At 45.5% G+C, this 22020-nt stretch overlaps 1 protein-coding gene across 3 annotated transcripts in view; it reads right to left on the bottom strand.

Moving 5' to 3' along the window:
- Nucleotides 1-21479, bottom strand: part of COL26A1 (collagen type XXVI alpha 1 chain) — a 227510-nt gene extending 206031 nt beyond the window's left edge. For all 3 annotated transcript variants that reach the window (XM_073315529.1, XM_073315531.1, XM_073315530.1), the window contains exon 1: nt 21168-21479. In XM_073315529.1, coding sequence (XP_073171630.1) covers nt 21168-21319 — 152 coding nt within the window. In that variant the 5' untranslated portion in view covers nt 21320-21479. The remainder of the gene's footprint in view (nt 1-21167) is intronic.
- Nucleotides 21480-22020: the final 541 nt, after the last annotated feature.

Raw genomic sequence — 22020 nt, 5'->3', positions numbered from 1 at the left:
TGGGCACCCAAAATCACTAGCCACCCTTGAGAAGCTAGATCTATGTATCAATTTACTACTTAGCTTAAGAATCATTGCAGGCAGGGACCATCTTTTTATTCTATGCTTGTGCAGCATTCAGCACAGTGGGGCCCTAGTACAGGAGTGGGGGTTGAAGGCGATACAGTAATAATTTGGAAAGCGCAAAGCGTTATGGAGTTTCACGTGTAGGGAAACAGGAGCATCAGGGTTGCGACCTGTTGTAGGATCACAGAGCAGAGTTTTGCCCTCTGACAAAACGGTCATTGTTTGGAACCAAGCCAAGGGCCACATTCTGCAGTGGAACTCAGAATAGGGGAGCTACCGTAAAGAACGGGACGGCTGTTTCTGTAACTGCGGTTAATCCATTTCTAGTGGCAAGAACGGATGCTTTCAACCAGCAGCAGCTTTACTGCACTAATCCCAGCAATACCCTCTGCAGCCGTGGGTCTGCTCCAATGAGGAAGGCTAGGAGACTCCATCGCTTTTGTAGCGCCTCTTTCCTCAAAGAAATATTAAAATGGGGTCCTGGAATGAAGTAAAGGAGTGAGGTCTAGTAGCCACTGAGTTACGAATGTGATTTTAATAAAGATTTAGCCTTTTCAAGGTGCTTTTATCCACACTGAGAAAAAGCCTCAATAATCGAAAGGCCATTTAACTGTAATGCAATCATGACAACTTCCTTTGTACTGGTCAGTGATTAGATGCATATGTGATTGTACCCCACCAGCAGCCCACTTCTCACCTTCCTGTGTACAGTGTAGTCCTGCTCTTACCCTTGGGATACTGCGTTGGTTATAGTGCCACAAAAAATTGCATTCAGAGGGGCTGACCTACAGCAGTCCCAAACTCATGCCAGTAAAACCCTTCTACCATGCTATCAGATTCAGAGTTATACTGTATATTAGGGGCTTGAGTCTCCTTTCACTTACACCAACATCACGCTTGACATCTGCAGACTCCTTTACCCTGGTGTAAAACGGGAATAAAATAAAATCCAGCCCCTATAGCTGGAGGGTGTTGTGTTAGTTACAGTTAAGGCACACTCAGAGCTGCAATTAAAGGCCTTTTCAGATTATAGGCTTCCAAACTTTCCATCTTTTGGGATGAAATTTTCCAGCCCTGGTTTCTGGCCAATGGTGGTTTTAAAAAACAAAAACAAAAGCAGCAAACCCAGTTCAGCCATTTGAGAAAGGAGAGAGTAAGCGGGGGGGGGGGGGGGGGGCGGTTTGAAACAAACTGGATGGGGAGGGGAAAAAACAAGGAGCCAAAACAGGTGGCACCAGTGGTTGAGGTAGGGCAGTGCAGCAGAGAATCCCTGCCTCACGCAGTGGGCTATTGTAAGGTGGAACAAACCCCTTTGCATTTTTTGATTGTTTTAGGCTGCTTTTTTGTGTTAACAGATAATGAATTCAAGTTTGCTTTCTTGGTTGCTTATTTTTTTTAAAAAGCAGGCAATTCCACACAAAACAACTAAGTTAAAAGAAGATTAAGGTTGCTAAGTGAAGCATTCAAATCGCAGGAAGTGTCAAAGTAAAGGCTGCAGAGACAACACTCAACTCTGCCTCTCAGTGCAGCTGTATGATCATATACCATTATTGCCACAGAAGGCCACCTCAGTCTGTGGGCTGGCTGGACAAAACATTCCCTACCTCTTTCAGTGTGAGATCCATGTCTCATTCGGGGCCAAATACTATTTGCAACTGCACCTGATGTAAATCTAGAATAAATCCATTCAAGTCTGTGGATTTATTCCAAGTTCACACTGATGAATCTGAAACCAGAATTCGGTCTTCAGTGACTAGCCTTGACCGTGTACAGTGAAGAAGATGAGGGCACTCATTTAACAGCGAGAACAGAATTTTAAAAATATATTTAATAAATTAGTTTTGATTTTAACGTTGATTGCCAAGTAGTCATTTTTCTTGTGCACCCTTCCTCACTTCGCCTTGCCATAGGTTTTTAAAATGTCACACCCTTGCCTCATTTACTGTGCATGATCCACTCAACATGCTGAATGAGCCAGGGCCCTTCTGAAATTACATGATAGCATGTTAAAGACTATGCTGCACAAGGCCAGAGATAAGGTTGCACATGAAAGCTTAGCTGTGCTGTTTGCCGACTTTTGAATACCTCACTTTAAAACCTTAATAGTCTTTTCATGTAGGTTTTTGGGGGTTGTTTTTTGCATGGAATATATCTATCAGTAGTGAGTGAAGCAAAATGCAGCCACCTATATGGCAAACAGAGCAGCCGTTTGACAGCTCAAAGCAATACGACAAGCAGTTTAGGAAAGGAAAAAAGAGTAAGCTTGCTATACCCAACTGAAATTGCAGAACAGCCGAGTTAGTATTTGTCACTCAGTAATATTAGCATTGAGCATAAATTAGTGGTTGCGATAGGCTGTAACGCAGCCTATGCTGTAACAAATGGGATGAATTTAAATAGGATATTTCTCTTCCCCACCCCCCCATCATATAGTGCAGACCCAATACGTAGAAGCATAATAGACTAAAGCTTTGCCAAACAAAATCTGAGAACAGGTGCAGGCTGAAAGAGGTTTCTCTTTCTTTTAACATAATCAGTTCCTGTGGCTCTCTGTTAGTACTAGCCTCAAACAATGTGGGGGAACATGGAATTCAAACCAAATGCTAGTGTTTAATTTCCAACATCAGGTACAGCACAGCTGATGTAAATGCCCCCACAAAGTGAATTTTGGCTCCTGAGCCCACAGGATGAAAACTCAGATGCAGAGCAAAGATATAAACCAAAGTGCACTAAATTAAAGACATCAAATTCTCGGGCTGGCCTAATCCACAAGTTAGCAGAAGCGTTTGGTACCAAGCAGCTTGACTTCTGGTTGCTTTCCGCTCATGAACTAGCATTTAGACAGAAGTTAGGAAGTATCCAACTTCTTTTATTACAGCATTTCCACCTTCCCATTATGAAAATCAGCTCTTCTACAGGTTTCAGAGTAGCAGCCATGTTAGTCTGTATCAGCAAAAAGAACATTTATTTGAGCATAAGCTTTTGTGGGTTACAGCCCACTTCATCGGATGCATTGAATGGAACATATAGTAAGAAGATATACACACACACACACACACACACACGCACACACAGAGAGAAGGTGGAATTTGCCATACAGATTGTAAGAGTCTAATTAATTAAGATGAGTTATCAGCAGGAGAGAAAAAAACACTTTTGTAGTGATAATCAAGATGGCCCATTTAGACAGTTGACAAGAACATGGGGAAATAGATTCAATATGTGTAATGACCCAGCCACTCCCAGTCTCTATTCAAGCCCAAGTTAATGGTATCTAGTTTGCATATTAATTCAAGCTCAGCAGTTTCTTGTTGGAGTCCGTTTTTGAAGCTTTTCTGTTGCAGAATTGCCACCCTTAAGTCTTTTACTGAGCAGCCAGAGAGGTTGAAGTGTTCTCCTACTGGTTTTTGAATGTTATGATTCCTGATGTCAGATTTGTGTACATTTATTCTTTTGCATAGAGACTAACGGTTTGGCCAACGTACATGGCAGAGGGGCATTGCTGGCACATGATGGCATATATCACACTGGTAGATGTGCAGGTGAACGAGCCCCTGATGGCATTACTAATGTGATGAGGACCTATGACAGTATCACTTGAATAAGTATGTGGACAGCATTGGCATCGGGCTTTGTTGCAAGGATAGGTTCCTGGGTTAGTGGTTCTGCTGTGTGGTTGCTGGAGAGTATTTGCTTCAGGTTGGGGGGCTGTCTGTAAGCGAGGACTGGTCTGTCTCCCTTTAAGCTGGAAATCAAACTTCTGACCATATAAGTTGGCTGATCTAGGAGCTGCTTTGAAAGCCTCACAGATGCCAGTAACCACCTGGAATGAGCTCACAGATGTAATTATAGAGTCTTTGATTGTTGCAGAGGGCTTTACCCGAGCAAATAGATACGTTGCTGTAGTTTTTGTGACAGCTTCCAACAGGCCTGCCCCTTGCAGATCTTCAGAAGAGATTTTAGCAGTCTTTTTAATTACACTAACAGAACCAAAATATTTTTGTTGATTGGCAAAGCAGAGTTCTATTATTTCAGCATGTGCTGTATAGTCATTCAAAAATATATCTGTAGGGTTACAAGTCTAAGGGATTTGCACTTAGTTATAGAAAAGTACTCTTTGTGATATATATTAGTGGTTTACAGTAACATGAGCTCACAAGACAGTGTGACAATTCAGATTAACCTGATTGGCTCCAATGCCATGCCGCATACTGCAATATGCTGCAGTGAGAATATATTTTGTTGCAGGTTATGTTAATTTACAGCAGCACTGGGCCAAGTACTGTAAAATCCTGCCAGACCAAATTGCCCCATGTGTGCTCATTTCCCCCCCCCCCTCCAACATGCTACAACACACATAGATTCATAGATTCATAGATATTTAGGTCAGAAGGGACCATTATGATCATCTAGTCTGACCTCCTGCACAATGCAGGCCACAGAACTTCACCCACCACTCCTAAAAAAGACCTCACACCTATATCTGTGCTATTGAAGTCCTCAAATTGTAGTTTGAAGACCTCAAGGAGCAGAGAATCCTCCAGCAAGTGACCCGTGCCCCATGCTACAGAGGAAGGCGAAAAACCTCCAGGGCCTTCCAATCTGCCCTGGAGGAAAATTCCTTCCCGACCCCAAATATGGCGATCAGCTAAACCCTGAGCATATGGGCAAGATTCATCAGCCAGATACTACATAAAATTCTTTCCCGGGTAACTTGGATCTTACCCCATCTAAAAACCCATCACAGGCCATTGGGCCTATTTACCATGAATATTTAATTACCAAAACCATGTTATCCCATCATACCATCTCCTCCATAAACTTATCGAGTTTAATCTTAAAGCAAGATAGATCTTTTGCCCCCACCACTTCCCTCGGAAGGCTATTCCAAAACTTCACTCCTCTGATGGTTAGAAACCTTCGTCTAATTTCTAATCTAAATTTCCTAGTGGCCAGTTTATATCCATTTGTTCTTGTGTCCACATTGGTACTGAGTTTAAATAATTCCTCTCCCTCTCTGGTATTTATCCCTCTGATATATTTATAGAGAGCAATCATATCTCCCCTCAACCTTCTTTTAGTTAGGCTAAACAAGCCAAGCTCCCTGAGTCTCCTTTCATAAGACAAGTTTTCCATTCCTCGGATCATCCTAGTAGCCCTTCTCTGTACCTGTTCCAGTTTGAATTCATCCTTCTTAAACATGGGAGACCAGAACTGCACACAGTATTCCAGGTGAGGTCTCACCAGTGCCTTATATAACGGTACTAAAACCTCCTTATCCCTACTGGAAATACCTCTCCTGATGCATCCCAAGACGACATTAGCTTTTTTCACAGCCATATCACATTGGCAGCTCATAGTCAACCTATGATCAACCAATACTCCAAGGTCCTTTTCCTCCTCCGTTACTTCTAGTTGATGCGTCCCTAGCTTATAACTAAAATTCTTGTTATTAATCCCTAAATGCATGACCTTACACTTCTCACTATTAAATTTCATCCTATTCCTATTACTCCAGTTTACAAGGTCATCCAGATCCTCCTGTAGGGTATCCCTGTCCTTCTCTAAATTAGCAATACCTCCCAGCTTTGTATCATCTGCAAACTTTATTAGCACACTCCCACTTTTTGTGCCCAGGTCAGTAATAAAAAGATTAAATAAGATTGGTCCCAAAACTGATCCTTGAGGAACTCCACTGGTAACCTCCCTCCAACTTGACAGTTCACCTTTCAGTAGGACCCGTTGTAGTCTCCCCTTTAACCAATTCCCTATCCACCTTTCAATTTTCCTATTGATGCCCATCTTATCCAATTTAACTAATAATTCCCCATGTGGCACAGTATCAAACGCCTTACTAAAATCTAAATAAATTAGATCCACTGCGTTTCCTTTATCTAAAAAATCTGTTACTCTCTCAAAGAAGGAAATCAAGTTGGTTTGGCACGATCTACCTTTTGTAAAACCATGTTGTATTTTGTCCCATTTACCATTGACTTCAATGTCCTTAACTACCTTCTCCTTCAAAATTTTTTCCAAGACCTTGCATACTACAGATGTCAAACTAACAGGCCTATAATTACTTGGATCACTTTTTTTCCCTTTCTTAAAAATAGGAACTATGTTAGCAATTCTCCAATCATATGGTACAACCCCTGAATTTACAGATTCATTAAAAATTCTTGCTAATGGGCTTGCAATTTCTTGTGCCAATTCTTTTAATATTCTTGGATGAAGATTATCTGGGCCCCCCGATTTAGCCCCATTAAGCTGTTTGAGTTTCGCTTCTACCTCAGATATGGTGATGTCTACCTCCATATCCTCATTCCCATTTATCATGCTACCATTATCCCTAAGATCCTCTTTAGTCTTATTAAAGACTGAGGCAAAGTATTTGTTTAGATATTGGGCCATGCCTAGATTATCCTTGACCTCCACTCCATCCTCAGTTTTTAGCGGTCCCACTTCTTCTTTCTTTGTTTTCTTCCTATTTATATGACTATAGAACCTTTTACTATTGGTTTTAATTCCCTTTGCAAGGTCCAACTCTACTTGACTTTTAGCCTGTCTCACTTTATCCCTACATATTCTGACCTCAATAAGGTAGCTTTCCTTACTGATCCCTCCCTTCTTCCACTCCCTATATGCTTTCTGCTTTTTCTTAATTACCTCTCTAAGATGCTTGCTCATCCAGCTTGGTCTACAACTCCTGCCTATGAATTTTTTCCCCTTTCTTGGGATGCAGGCTTCCGATAGCTTCTGCAGCTTTAATTTAAAATAATCCCAGGCCTCCTCTACCTTTAAACCCATAAATTCTTCAGTCCAATCCACTTCCCTAACTAATTTCCTTAATTTTTGAAAGTCAGCCCTTTTGAAATCAAAAACCCTAGTTGCAGATTTATTTTTGTTAATCCTTCCATTCAGTTTGAACTGAATTAGCTCATGATCACTTGAGCCAAGATTATCCCCTACAACCATTTCCTCTATGAGATCCTCATTACTCGCCAAGACCAAATCTAAAATGGCATCCCCTCTAGTCGGTTCAGCAACTACTTGTTGAAGGAATCCATCAGCTATCGCATCTAGGAAAATCTGAGCCCTATTATTATTACTAGCACTCATCCTCCAGTCTATATCTGGGAAGTTAAAGTCTCCCATGATCACACAGTTTCCATTAGTATTTACTTTATTAAAAACATTAAAAAGGGCTCTATCCATATCCAAATTAGATCCCGGCGGTCTATAGCACACCCCAAGCACTGTCCCAGGGGAGGCTCTAATAGCTTTCTTCCCCAATTTAATTGTTGCCCAGACAGACTCAGTCATATCCATTTCATCGCTTCTTATTTCTTTACATTCTATCTCATCATTGATATACAGTGCTACTCCACCACCTTTACCTTTATTTCGGTCTTTCCTAAACAGCACATACCCTTCAATACCTGTAGCCCAATCATGACTACTATTCCACCAGGTCTCTGTTATACCTATAATATCTGGTTTCACTTCCTGCACCAGTAACTCTAGTTCCTCCATTTTGTTACCTAGGCTCCTTGCATTAGTGTACAAACATCTTAATTTTTGCTGTTTGGCCTCACTCACATTCTGTACCCTATTAGGCACGGTTATTTTACTACCAGTATAACCTATTAGACTTGTATCTACACTGCCCTTCCTCCTACCTACAGCTGTATCCACTCTTACTTCATTTTCTTTCCACTCTATGCTAAATTCTGGCGTGGAGATTACCTGGACATCTCCCAACCATCTCCCCCAAATTCCTAGTTTAAAGCTCTCTTAATCAGTTGTGCCAGCCTCCATCCTAGAAGTCTATTTCCTTCCCTACTCAGATGAAGTCCATCCCGAGAGAACTGTCCTCTATCCATGAATGCCTCCCAATGGCCATACATCCCAAAGCCCTCCTTATAGCACCACTGCCTAAGCCATCTATTGATAGTCATAATCTTGTCACACCTTTGTTGCCCTTCTCTAGGAACAGGCAGAATCCCACTAAAGATCACCTGAGCCTCAATTTCCTTAAGCGTCCTCCCCAGCCTAACATAGTCTCCCTTAATACTTTCCAGTGAGAATCTAGCCGTATCATTTGTTCCCACATGAAGGATAATTAGGGGATTCTTTCCCGCTCCCTTTAGAATCCTTTTTAACCTCAGGTCTACATCCCGTATCTTAGCACCTGGAAGACAGCACACCCTCCTATTTTCTGGATCAGCTCTGGTTACAGGCCTATCTATTCTTCTCAATAAAGAGTCCCCAATCACATAGACCTGCCTTTTCCTAGTGACGGTGCTATTCTCCAGTCTATCCCCTGTTCCCTCTGGCTGCAAGTTTTTTCCATTCCCATTCTCCCTTGTAATCCTTTTTAACCCATCCTGTATCCTCCTGGGGCTCATATTTGGTGTAATCTCCATTAACTCTTCCCCTTTTCCTATAGGACTAACCGCTCTTCTCTTCTTCCTTGCCCTGTCACCTTCAGTGACTACCTGCTGAGCCCCTTCTTCATTTTCCAACTCTGCAAACCTATTCTGAAGCTCTATTTCTCCTTCACTAGCCCGTCTTTTCCTCTGCCTAGTTCTTTTAGTCACATGCTTCCACTGACCACTTTCCTCACCCAGTCTCCCCTCAGAATTCCCTAGTCCTGCTTCCATCTGCAAGTCTGAGCTTTTCCCTTCAGATACCTCATGTCTTTGCTCCATAATCTGCTCAAACCCCTTCCTAAACTCTACCAGACTTTCCACCTGCATCTCCAAACCTCTGATCTTTTCCTCCATCAGCTCTATCAGACGGCATTTCATGCAGACAAAACTCTTACCAGGTGCCCCCTCCAGGATCATGTACATACCACAGCTTCCACATCCAGTCATCTTCATTGTGTCATCTGCTACATGGGTCACTCCCACTGCCACCTCTGAATCTGTCATAGCCTTCCCACCTAAATCCTGTTAATCTGGGAAACACAAACCACACCAAAACACCACCACCCACAGCAAAACCAAACCCCACACAAGCACCACAAGACAAACTCCCCTTTCAAACTCCCACTCAAACTCCCCTGTTTACAGCTCTGTTTGCTAGCTCCTGTGCTGCTGCAGCTGTCTGTGCTGCTGCCTGACTGGCTGCTACCTTTATAGGACCCCTAGTCAGTGAAGCCCCGCCCCCTAATCAGGGCTCAACTTCTCTCCCAGCACAAAGCCCCTACAAGCCTCTACACATACAAATACTACCAATACAAAGCCAAACAAACACAAATACCTTCTCCTCCAACAGAACTCCCACTCAAACTCCCCTGTTTACAGCTCTGTTTGCTAGCTCCTGTGCTGCTGCAGCTGTCTGTGCTGCTGCCTGACTGGCTGCTACCTTTATAGGACCCCTAGTCAGTGAAGCCCCGCCCCCTAATCAGGGCTCAACTTCTCTCCCAGCACAAAGCCCCTACAAGCCTCTACACATACAAATACTACCAATACAAAGCCAAACAAACACAAATACCTTCTCCTCCAACAGAACTCCCACTCAAACTCCCCTGTTTACAGCTCTGTTTGCTAGCTCCTGTGCTGCTGCAGCTGTCTGTGCTGCTGCCTGACTGGCTGCTACCTTTATAGGACCCCTAGTCAGTGAAGCCCCGCCCCCTAATCAGGGCTCAACTTCTCTCCCAGCACAAAGCCCCTACAAGCCTCTACACATACAAATACTACCAATACAAAGCCAAACAAGCACAAATACCTTCTCCTCCAACAGAACTCCCACTCAAACTCCCCTGTTTACAGCTCTGTTTGCTAGCTCCTGTGCTGCTGCAGCTGTCTGTGCTGCTGCCTGACTGGCTGCTACCTTTATAGGACCCCTAGTCAGTGAAGCCCCGCCCCCTAATCAGGGCTCAACTTCTCTCCCAGCACAAAGCCCCTACAAGCCTCTACACATACAAATACTACCAATACAAAGCCAAACAAGCACAAATACCTTCTCCTCCAACAGAACTCCCACTCAAACTCCCCTGTTTACAGCTCTGTTTGCTAGCTCCTGTGCTGCTGCAGCTGTCTGTGCTGCTGCCTGACTGGCTGCTACCTTTATAGGACCCCTAGTCAGTGAAGCCCCGCCCCCTAATCAGGGCTCAACTTCTCTCCCAGCACAAAGCCCCTACAAGCCTCTACACATACAAATACTACCAATACAAAGCCAAACAAACACAAATACCTTCTCCTCCAACAGAACTCCCACTCAAACTCCCCTGTTTACAGCTCTGTTTGCTAGCTCCTGTGCTGCTGCAGCTGTCTGTGCTGCTGCCTGACTGGCTGCTACCTTTATAGGACCCCTAGTCAGTGAAGCCCCGCCCCCTAATCAGGGCTCAACTTCTCTCCCAGCACAAAGCCCCTACAAGCCTCTACACATACAAATACTACCAATACAAAGCCAAACAAACACAAATACCTTCTCCTCCAACAGAACTCCCACTCAAACTCCCCTGTTTACAGCTCTGTTTGCTAGCTCCTGTGCTGCTGCAGCTGTCTGTGCTGCTGCCTGACTGGCTGCTACCTTTATAGGACCCCTAGTCAGTGAAGCCCCGCCCCCTAATCAGGGCTCAACTTCTCTCCCAGCACAAAGCCCCTACAAGCCTCTACACATACAAATACTACCAATACAAAGCCAAACAAGCACAAATACCTTCTCCTCCAACAGAACTCCCACTCAAACTCCCCTGTTTACAGCTCTGTTTGCTAGCTCCTGTGCTGCTGCAGCTGTCTGTGCCTGCTGCACACGGGAACTTTGCAAAAATATGTTTGACTTCACATGGCTCCACATACCAAAACTAATTCTCATCTATTCCAGATTCAACAAAGGCAGCCAATGCAGGACTGCCTATCACTGTGGCACATTTTAATGCAAAGGTGATACGCTTTCACTCAGCACTCTCCTGCCAAGAGTCAGCTTCCATCAGCATGTAACACACAGAGGCTTCCCAGGTGCATGATAGACTTCAGAAGGATTGCCACAACTCACACTGGTTCACATGCTTCTGTACTGCTTCCACAGCTGGGAGAAATTCCACTGTGCCATCTTCTTCCCTGGATCACTCCAGCCAGAGTCCTTCCTAGTCAGCACCCCCTGATTCTTCTCTTTCTCTGCTGGATCTCTCTGCTTGACCTACTAACTGAAGCCTTCTATGCATAGGTCAGGTGGAAAGTAACTCCCACAATATACGCCACATCAAGAGGGGGGGGGGAGAAAAAGAGGGTCCCCCACAAGTCCTCCTGTTTGCCAGGCACAGTTGCAGGAAAGGAAACAAGGAGTATGTTCACATCTATACTAGAAATCATTTAATATATTAATTTAGCATAGAATTTTATATTTATAAAGGGTGTGTGGGAGGAGGGTGTGTGTATGTATACACACACACCCCCACACCCTTTTAGGGCCTAGTGGCTTCCAGCCAACAACCTTACCACACCTGAATGAATTCACTCTCATAGCCATGCCTAGAGTGAAGGATTCCAATTTTACATATGGGGTAACCAAGACAGAGGGGAAATCCTGATTCCCAGACTTCTGGGACAGCCACTGTGTTAGATATTTATGGGAGCCCATTATCCTCTAGGTGGGCAGAAAAAAATAAGTCTCATTGGCCACCTTGTTGACTGGATAAATGGCAAAAAGACCCAGGTCAGTTTAGCTCATCTGTGTGAAGATCCAAACTCCTCTGCCATTCTCAAAAGCCAAGGCAATTTGGCCAACTAGGCATTGTCACAATGCCTTTTAGATAGCACTTCATTTGTAATGAAAAAGGTGCTGGGGCCAGAGCTCAAAGCTATTTTTTTACTTTCATAATGGATGCAGCCAGCCCAGAGGTCCGGGGAGAAGAACTGCCAAGCCTAGAGGTGCCAGGGCTCAGCTCTGTTCTTAGACTTTAGAAGTACTGCATGTTAAAACAAAATACCGAGATTAGGTTAACCAAGGAATTTAACTCCCTCCTCATTAGTGTCTAGTTTAGTGGGAAGAAAAGGAGTACTTGTGGCACCTTAGAGACTAACCAATTTATTTGAGCCTAAGTTTTCGTGAGCTACAGCTCACTTCATCGGATGCATACTGTGGAAAGCGGTAGAAGATCTTTTTATTTTTTTAGTTTAGTAGGGTTTTCCCATGTTGAAACTGTGAAGCCTAAGTGTATCAAGTTTTCCCTCTATGTTGTCAGTGTCAGACAAGCTGACAGCTCAGTTCACAGAGTCCCTGCAGTGTCAGCCTTAAATTCGTTAAAAAACAATAACAGTGTAAAAATTCCCTCAAGGAAGCCGCAGTGACCGCCAACTAAGTAACGTTTGCCCAGAGATATGCAATACTGAGTGACAAGAGCTCGCCAATGTTGTTGCGTGCCAAACATTCTTTAAGGGGAAGATTTTCAAGAGATCAGAACTACTGTGCCAAGTTGTTTTAAAAAATCTGGCCCCAGTTGTGGGTGTAGAGCCCTTCTGAAAATTTTTTAGCTTTCCTCTATCTAAGCTGACTACGGGAATTAAAATAACTGACCAAGACTCAAACTATACCTTGAATGAAGCCAAGCCAAGCATAAGCAACCAAGACAACTGGCCTTAAGAAAAACCTGGAGCAGAACAACTCTTGGAGAGCAGGGAAGGGGACAGTGATTCCAGAGGAAACTGAACAAGAGTCCCAGCAGCTGATATGCACTGAAAAAAGTCAAGACCACCCATGCCAAAGAGGAAAGGAATCACCTTCCCCAAAGAGACACACAGGCAATAGAGCATTACTCATGCTGGGAGTCCATCACACATCTACTCCCAAGAAGTAGAACCCAGTAGCATTGTCACCAACTAAACCTTCAAAAAGGAGTTTGGATTTTCACACAGAAGAGCTAAACTGATCTGGGTCAGGGTCACGACCCTGCTGCATTTAGAACAACGAGAGGAAAGAGTTAGAAACCTCCGAGTTTAATAAGGACTGAATAGCACGCAACGAAGACAAACTTCTACCCTTCCTTTCAGAGTCACCACATCTCACCAGGCTACCAAGCGATGTGACACCAGACCAATGGAAAACCCAACTTAGAGACATTATGTCACCAGAACAGACTCCTTGGGCAAATGACATTGTTAGCTGCTTCCACAAGCAGCTGCCTTGATCATTAGCCTTTTTCACGATTAAGAAAAGCAATTCAACCAAGCTGAAGAACCTCAACACCAGCTCCTTGGACAGACATATGAGCACAAGCTTGAAGAGTGCTCAGCACTCACTGGGAGGAGGTAGAGAGGAGCAGAGCAGGTACTCAGCAACAGCTGGTACTACGAGCTGAAGACAGCATATAAGTTCCTGTGCCACACTCTGACCTAATGACTCCATCCCTGCACCTCACAAGAGCGATGCAAGACGCAGGACTGGAGGTAAAGAAGAGACAGAGCAGCCACCGAGGTGCTCAGCATCCAGTCTCAGAATCTAAATAAATGTAAGGGGACTGCTGCCCCCTTACTAACATTCAGTGGGGGTGTTTTGGTTGGCTAGCTCCCAGTACTAAAACGGGAAGGGTCTATGAGAAACCAGGACCCTGAGACTGATAGTCCCCAGGAACAATGGGGAGAGGCCAATGCTCCAAGTCAGCCTGAATGACAGGGCGGGCAGGCTAATCAGGGAGTCAGGAGGCCAGGGATGTCCCGTCCTCCGTGTGAGCTGGAATTGCCTGGGTCAGACAGAGTGGGAGCCGAGCTAAGGAGAAAGCAGGGGCCCAAACTGAGCTGGGGAGCAGAGCTGGGCCAGATCCAGAGGGACCAGAAAAGCAGCCCAGAGAGAGCAGACCCTATCCTGGGAGCAGAGCTGCAGCCCCAAAGCCAGAGGCTCAGCCCAAAAAGAGCAGACTTGCCCTGGGAGCAGAGCTGCAGCAACCAGAGCCAGAGGGGCCAGAGAAGCAGCCCAGGAAGCAGGTCAGTGCTGGGAACAGAGTCACAGAAGCAGCCTGCAGAGCAGGCCTGTCCTGGGAGCAGAGCTGCAGCAACCAGAGGCAGAGGGGCCAGAGAAGCAGCCCAGGAAGCAGGTCAGTGCTGGGAACAGAGTCACAGAAGCAGCCTGCAGAGCAGACCTGTCCTGGGAGCAGGGCTGCAGCAACCAGAGGCAGAGGGGCCAGAGAAGCAGCCCAAGGAGCTGGAGGCAGAGCAGCAGCAGCGCAGAGACCGAGTGGTGGAGCTGGGACTGGAGCTGTCTGGAGCTGGGTGCAGTGAGCAGCTGGGGAGACCGAGGGGGACCCTGGGCAGCAGGCCCAGCACAGGGAGACGCCTCAGCCATGAGGCTCTGCAGGCCAGGCTTGGATCATAACCCCGACAGGGCGGGGGCGACACTGGGAAGAAGGGTCCTACCACTTAGAGCCTGAGAGCGTGTGGCCACCACCAGAGCAAGTGTCCAACCCAGAGCATCCCTACAGCACAGCCAGGGCCGGAGCAGGAGGCCTGGGACTTACAAGGAACAGACTGAACTGCCCTGACGTTCCAGAGATGCTGTTTGTGATGTTCCCTGCCACAGGGCGGGTTGATGTGTTTCCTTTAACCTTTCCCATTATTCCTTATTCTTTTTAAAATTAATTGTTGATTAAATAACTTGCATTTGCTTTAACTTGTATGTAATGGTCAGAGAAGTGCCCAGTACAGAGAGAGTACCCCGGAGTGGGGACACCCTAGCACCTGTCCTAGGTGACCACAGCAGGGTTGGGGGTTGAGCCCCCCAGGAATCCTGGGCCCAGCCTTGTTGTGGTTACGAGGACTCTGCCAGACAGGAGAGTGGAAGGGGAGTCCTCAAGGGCAGGGAGGCCACTGGGTAAAAGAAGTGGGAGCGAGGACTCAGATCCTTTCACTAGCCCACTTCACCGGTGTAGTGCAGAAGCCAGGAAAGTTCCCCACAATAGCAGGACTATTCCCCCACTTACATAAGACTCCATGGAGCCATTTTATGAAGTGAGTAGAAGGGAGTCAGTTCCTACTGCCCGAGCTGAAGTAAAGCCAGTGTGCTACCCTACAGATAACCAGATGCTTGGAGTGGACAATCACCTACCACCCCCCTGGTGTGGGGCAGCCCTGTAGACATCCTGTATGCCCTGTTCTTATACTTCCCTCTCCCCATTCACAGAATCCAGCCCACAATTTCTTCACAAGATAAGAAACAATTAATCAAGTTCCTTCCTGATGTAATGACATGGACTGCCATGGAGTTGGACCAGGGATGAACGATCACAGACACCCCAGGACCAAGTGAACTTCAATACTATCTATTCAGTCCCCAAAAGATGTCCACACAGCAGGTGAAAATATCATACCAGCAACAGAGACACGTTATTTTGTACAGATGTGTGTTTATTAGCTATTTTAGGGTTATTGAAACATCATAATGTCCGGTTTCAGAGTAACAGCTGTGTTAGTCTGTATTCGCAAAAAGAAAAGGAGTACTTGTGGCACCTTAGAGACTAACCAATTTATTTGAGCATGAGCTTTCGTGAGCGAAAGCTCATGCTCAAATAAATTGGTTAGTCTCTAAGGTGCCACAAGTACTCCTTTTCTTTTTATCATAATGTCCTACACTAAAGTTATTAATTCTGCTGCTCCTGTCACTTGGTTATTTGTGTTTCCCTCTTATTATTGGCTCATCATTTCTATAGTATCTTTATTGTGACATACCCCATTCAGAAAGAGATGCAAAGCCCAAGGTTCCTCTTTCCATACCTGCACATGAAAGAACAGCTCAAGGGCTGAAGCTTACAAGAATGGGACTCAAAAGATCCTGGCCCTGCCACAGACTCACCAGCGGATTGTGTTACAAGGAAGGTTATGCAATCTCTATGCGTGTCCAGTACTACTCACCTACTTCACAGCCATGAGGCAAGAGTCAGTCTATTAATGTATGTGATGTGCTTGGACAGCCTGATGAAAGGCTAGCTCTGTAGAGAAGCAAAGAAATAACGTCTCAACCCAGTTTCACAGAGGCAGGAGAAGCTATGCATGGGTTAGACACACTGGAGCCCTGACTGTGCATAGCCAAGATTAGAACTGAATGTATACATTTCCATATGATAGCATGGAGTAGCCCCAGGGTACTTTACACTAACATTAAAAAAGGGTGTAGTTATTCAGCTCTATTCCTTTGCCCCCAGCAAAACGGAGTCATGCCTAGAGCTCTCTCAGAATGCACGTACCAGCTGCAGTCTATAGATGGTCAGAGTAGTGCTCAGCCTATAGAGTGCTCATCTCTCCCTCAAAGAGTTTGCTGTGATGGTGGAACACTAGGAGTTTTGAAAGCTGGCTGTTAGGATATTCAAACTGAGCTTCCCAAACCTTTTCAACTAATGTCCCATGGTTTCACTGAATAGTTTATGGGACGTGCAGGGCTGGCATTAGCGGATAGCAAGCGGGGCAATTACCTGAGGCCCCATGTCACAGGAGGCCTGCAAAGCTGTTATATGATTGGGCTCCGGTTCCTTAGTTTCTGCCCTATGCCCCAGCAAGTCTAATGCTGACCCTGGGGACATGGAAAAGAGATCCTCCTATCCTGAACATCACACAGCTGCCTTCAATAGATGCCTCAACACCATCCCTCCTGTGGGCCTCTACAGAAAAGTCCTTCTTGAAGGAAAATAATTGTTTCCCTTCGTTTCTAAAGCTTGAGGAAGCTCGACACCTCTGAACACTAGGCTCAAAAAGTGTTTCACATTAGGCACCTAAATATCAGTGGCCACTTTCAGATATTCAGCCCTAAATCACTGCACAAGTTACACCTTCATCTAGTTCTATTCCTTTGCTTCTATGTGTATATTCATTTTAATAGTAGGAAAAAAATGTAATATCAAACCAGAACTTCAAGTACATTATTCAATTTCATAAGTTGTGACCTGGAGGGCTAGACCAAGTGGTGCCCCAGGCAAGGCCCCCCCTCCTTCTATTTGTTAAACTTTTGAATACCTTATTTTTATTGCATTTGTAGCCCTCTTCATGATTTCAATGCACAATTTGCATGCATGATTTGTCTGCCATATAAGAGGATACATTTGCATGCTAGGATCTGCAAGTCCGGCACCCCAGGAGGTCACCTGCCCTCTATATCTGGCCCTGGGGGCAGTGTTTTTACTGTTGCTCTTAGGTGTTATGGTAATACACCCATCCACAACCATCATCTTCATTTTATAGTTGCACCTAAAGGCCCTACATCAGATGATGGCTCCACTGTGCAAGGCATTGTGTAAATTTGTAGTAAAAGATAAATCTGATCTAATAAGCAGGAACTGAGATTTTAGAGATAACTTGGCCTAGGTTGCTAGCTTTAGGTATTGTAAAATTTAGTGCTGTATTGATTGTTAGACGCTTCATACAATCCAGATACACACAGCCTAGCACCTTTATCCCAGAAGCTCAACCCAAACATCAAGCCTGAGCGGACAAGGCTCTAAGTGCCATCCACTCACGTAAAAATGAGAGTTGGGGGATTTCATCACCTCTCAAGAGGAAGTCCCTGAATTGCCACAACACCCTTTGCATGAGGTAAGGGCTATCTGACAGATGGGGAAAACTGAAGTGTCTTTACCAAGACACACAATAGGTCTAGAGCTAGGACTAGAGCCCAGGAATCCCAGAACCCAGTGTTCTACTCTAACCACTAAAACCCACAACCAACTAATAAACCATACTCACTTAAGATGCCCTTCCTTTGCCTATTCTGAGAGGCTAGTTTGACCCCAAGAGACATCTTTTATCTTTTCCTTTGCCCTAGCAAGGCCCAAATGAACAGAATATTAAGTACATGCCTGAGTGCTTTACTGAAGATGGATAGACTTGGACAAATGCTTGAATGGCTGTCAAATTGGAACCTAAATCTCTTTTCTCCCATGCAAGTTTGCACCCATATAATCCTGGAGCAATGCATCAGTCACATTATTTAATATTGTACTGTTCTTTATTTTAGGCTACGTTCTCGTGGCTTAGCACTACTCTTATCATTGCTGTTTTTAAATCTCTAATACCATTTGTTACATTTGAAGCCTACAAATATCAACAAATGCAGGTTTTCAGAAAAACAAACAAACAAAGTGATTGAAAAGGCAAGACAGGCCTATTATTTTAGTTAAGAAAAGCAGGAGTGCCCCATCTCCTTCCCCCACCCATAGGTGTTTCTACTGCTCCAACGCCTTTTCCTTAGTGCGGGAGAATGAAATGTACATGGAAGGAAGTTATTCATCAAACAATTAGAAAGCCAAGACAGTAGGAGTTTTCCTAAATGAACATGATTTAGTGGAACAAAAGGAAAAAAACAGTGTCTGGAATTCCAATGCCATTCCTACATCTCCATGCTCTTGCAGTTAAATTTGTTAGACCATTTTAATCATCTTCCACATAAAGCCCCAGCATGGAATACAAAAGTCAGAGGAAGGCTAAAGTTGCCATGTTGTACTGATACAGGAAACTAGTGCAGGAGGGCTCAATGGCTTGGCAATAAGCTGAAGATCCCTTTTACTGCTTGGTTTCCTGTTTGAGTATAAACCAAGTAGTTTGTGACCAACAGCTCTTGCCACATGATAGACATTTGCCATCTCTGGAGAGATGCAGTCCCTGGGATCTGCAGTAGCTCAGCACCAGGCTCTTGGGGGCTATACTCCAGTCCCTGAGCAGCCATGCATTCAGACTACAAACATATCACCACAAATGTAGCAGTCTTAGTAGAGACCCCAACTGCTGAATGACTCAAGGGTCTCAGACACCACAGCAGTATAAAAACCCAGATAGATAGGTTGACAAGTCAGGAACGGAACCTACATCGCAAGTCCCCACAACATGTTGATCCATTAGACCACAGCTATCCCAACCTAAATTTCACATTAAGAAACAAGTCTCCCAAAACAATCCCAACATTAGAGATCATCAAAATTTTTCCCAATGGAAAAAGTAGTTTTGTCAGAGCAGATGCTTTCCATAGTACAATGTCGATTTCAACCAGAGAGTTATTTTCCAAAGGGAGATGCTAAATGAGAAATCTAATTTCAAAAATGTAAAACACCCACACCTTTTTTTTTGTAATCAAAATGAATTAACCGTTTCAGATTTGAAACTTTTTAATGCATGAAACGGTTCGATATTGTGACTCGCTGTCCCACTTTCCAACAGGAACTAGTTTTGAAGGGTCAAAATTTCCCATTGGCTGAATATGCCATTTCTGGAACAGTTCCACATAAATGTTTCTTAATAATGTTATATTAGTTCTATTCAGCATAGTTGCAGTTGTGTTGGTCCTAGGATAGAAGAGAGTCATGTCATGGAGAAACATGTCTCTTACATTAGTTCCATAATTTTATATTAGGTTTGTCCTGTAATTTTACATTTACAAACACAGAGTAAGACATGTTCCCTGCCCTGCCATGCTTACAGTCATGCGTGTCAATGCTTTTGGGGGTGGGGGCACTGATCCAAGCCTATAATACAGGCTGCAAAAAGGCTGCTGCAGCCTACCCTGCTTTAAAGCCAGGATAAACGACATGGGTAGGAGCTCCTTTTTACACTAGTGTTAACTCATCCGCACTCAGGATTTGCACCAGCACAGCAAAGAGAAAAGCAGGGTTTACAAATGCTGAATGTTTACCACTCGTGCTCTGATTTTAAGGGGTTAACAGATACAATACTGAATTTTAAAAAGTGATTTAAATCAAGATACTTTTGAAAGCCTCCTAAGCCACTTTGGGTTACTGTGCAGAGCTACTCATTCATTTGAACAGCTGTTTTACTTCTAGAGAAGCTTAGAGAGAAAGGGGGAGGGGGACACAAATCTAAACTGTTTTCTCTGTTAAAGCAGCAAGACGTAATAAATTAACGGTGATTTACATTAAATTCATGTGAAACTGTTTCAGGGTTTGTTTTGCTTTACCTGGAGACTGGTTCCCCTTTGAACGCTGTAACCCTTGTATAAAATCTGTAATTAGGGTTTTTCTTTGTTGAGCTGAACAACCCAGGACTATAGTGGTTCCCTCTACTGGCATAACATGTTACATTTCAGTCATTTTTAAAGCTACAGTTCCGTGTAGCCTAGTGGACACAGTCTGGGGATATCAGAAGACTGTGGTTCCAAACCCTTTTGGGGTTATGTTTTCATTCAGAATTCCTCAACGCCTGGTTTGAGGGTCTTGTTTACGGTGCCCAAGTCCTCAGTTTAATTAGAATCAATTAGTCTTTGTTTAGGAAGCCCTAACAGGTATGACGTTTCTTAGGGTGCATAAAAATGCACCATGCGCTTTTGCAAGACAGGATGAGTCAAAAGAAAAGTTTCAGAGGAACAGCCGTGTTAGTCTGTATTCGCAAAAAGAAAAGGAGTACTTGTGGCACCTTAGAGACTAACCAATAAGCTCATGCTCAAATAAATTGGTTAGTCTCTAAGGTGCCACAAGTACTCCTTTTCTTCAAAAGAAAAGGAGGACTTGTGGCACCTTAGAGACCAACTAATTTATTTGAGCACAAGCTTTGGTGAGCTACAGCTCCCTTAGTCGCCCTAAAGAATCTCCTGTTTTCCTTGGCCATTTAAACCTGGTCTCTTGGGGCAGTTGAGCAGGGCTGATTTTAACAAGAACTTGGCTTTTCTGGTACATGTTGAATGATGTTGATCAGATCAGCTAAATGCTCAGCTTCTCGGGTCCCCAGCGAGTAGGAGACCCACCTCGGGGGGCTCCCTCTGGGATGGGCTGCCTCCTACTGGCTAGTCTGGGGGACGGGGGGGGACGGGGACAGAAAGGCTTTTTAGTAGAGAGTAGAAACTCCTCTGTTGCCAATGCATCAGCTTGCTGGGGAGACACCAAAAGCCGCATTTTTTAGATGCCCAGCGGGAGATAACCCCCAGCCACAGGGGTCACAGGGGACACTTGAGCGTTGTAGAAGTCGGTGCTTCCCCATGGGGGCGGGTACAGTCGCCGGAGAAAGTTTCCATTCAACGGGGACTCACGTTTCCCCGAGAGAGAAGGGGGTCGCCGCCCCCCGGTGGACGTGGCCCTTGCTCCAGCCCTGCCGCTCAGTGCGGGACGAGGCGAACGCCCCCGGGCCCGCCGGAGGAGGAGGCGGCGGCGGCGGCCGGGCGGGTTTACTCACCGGCGGCTGGCGAAGCCGCTGCCCGCGGATCCTGCGCCCGGCTCGGGATAGCTGTGCTGCAGCGTGGAGGCTGGGAACGGATAGAGGAAACCGGTCCCTAGGGTACATCCAAGGAAACAGCCCCACCAGGGCAGGAAGAGAGCCAGGTTCATCTCTGCGGCAACAAATACAACCGAGAGGCGGACTGGGGGGGGGGGGGGTCACAGTGACATGCGATAGCCGGGGTGGAGGGGGGGGGGGACGCGTGAGAATTTGGGGTTCGAGGGGCCGGAGCTCCCCGCAGGGCACCGATGGCGAGCTGCTGCTGCTGCTCCTGGCTTTTAAAGGGAAGTCAAGCCCTCTCTGCGAGCTAAGCCCTGGCGGCAGCCTTTTCAAATTTGGTGAGGTTGGTGCAGTTCCGTCAAAGGGGGCGTGGGGTTTCTCCATTAACCCTTGGAGGACGTGGCCAGAGACCCCCGCGGCTCCGGCGCTTCCCTTGCGAGAGGCGGCTGCCGGGCTGAACGCGCGCACACGTGCTGAGGGTCGCGGTGGAGTTGAGCCTTGCAAGGGAAAGGGAGAACAGACGGGTCCACCTGGACCCGGCCAGAGCCGGATTGGTTTTGGACCCAGCCAACCCCTCACATTTGCACTGCCTAAACGGAGAACAAGCCTAGCTCTCCCTGTTCGTCCCCCCAAAAAAACTTCCCCCACCCCACCCCCCGGCAACAGTATCACCGAAACCCAGGTTCGGCTCATTTGTGGCCCCAAGTACCCAAATTCTGATGCTTAAACAGAGAACAAGTGGGGGGGGCACACACACACAGACACCCCCCAAAGCACAAAACTCTGGATCTGGCACCTTGATCCCAACAAC

This window comes from Lepidochelys kempii, chromosome 17 (genome assembly GCF_965140265.1).
Source record: "Lepidochelys kempii isolate rLepKem1 chromosome 17, rLepKem1.hap2, whole genome shotgun sequence".
Classification (NCBI taxonomy): domain Eukaryota; kingdom Metazoa; phylum Chordata; order Testudines; family Cheloniidae; genus Lepidochelys; species Lepidochelys kempii.
Note: the sequence above shows the minus strand (reverse complement) of the source record. Positions and strands in the feature narration are given on the sequence as shown.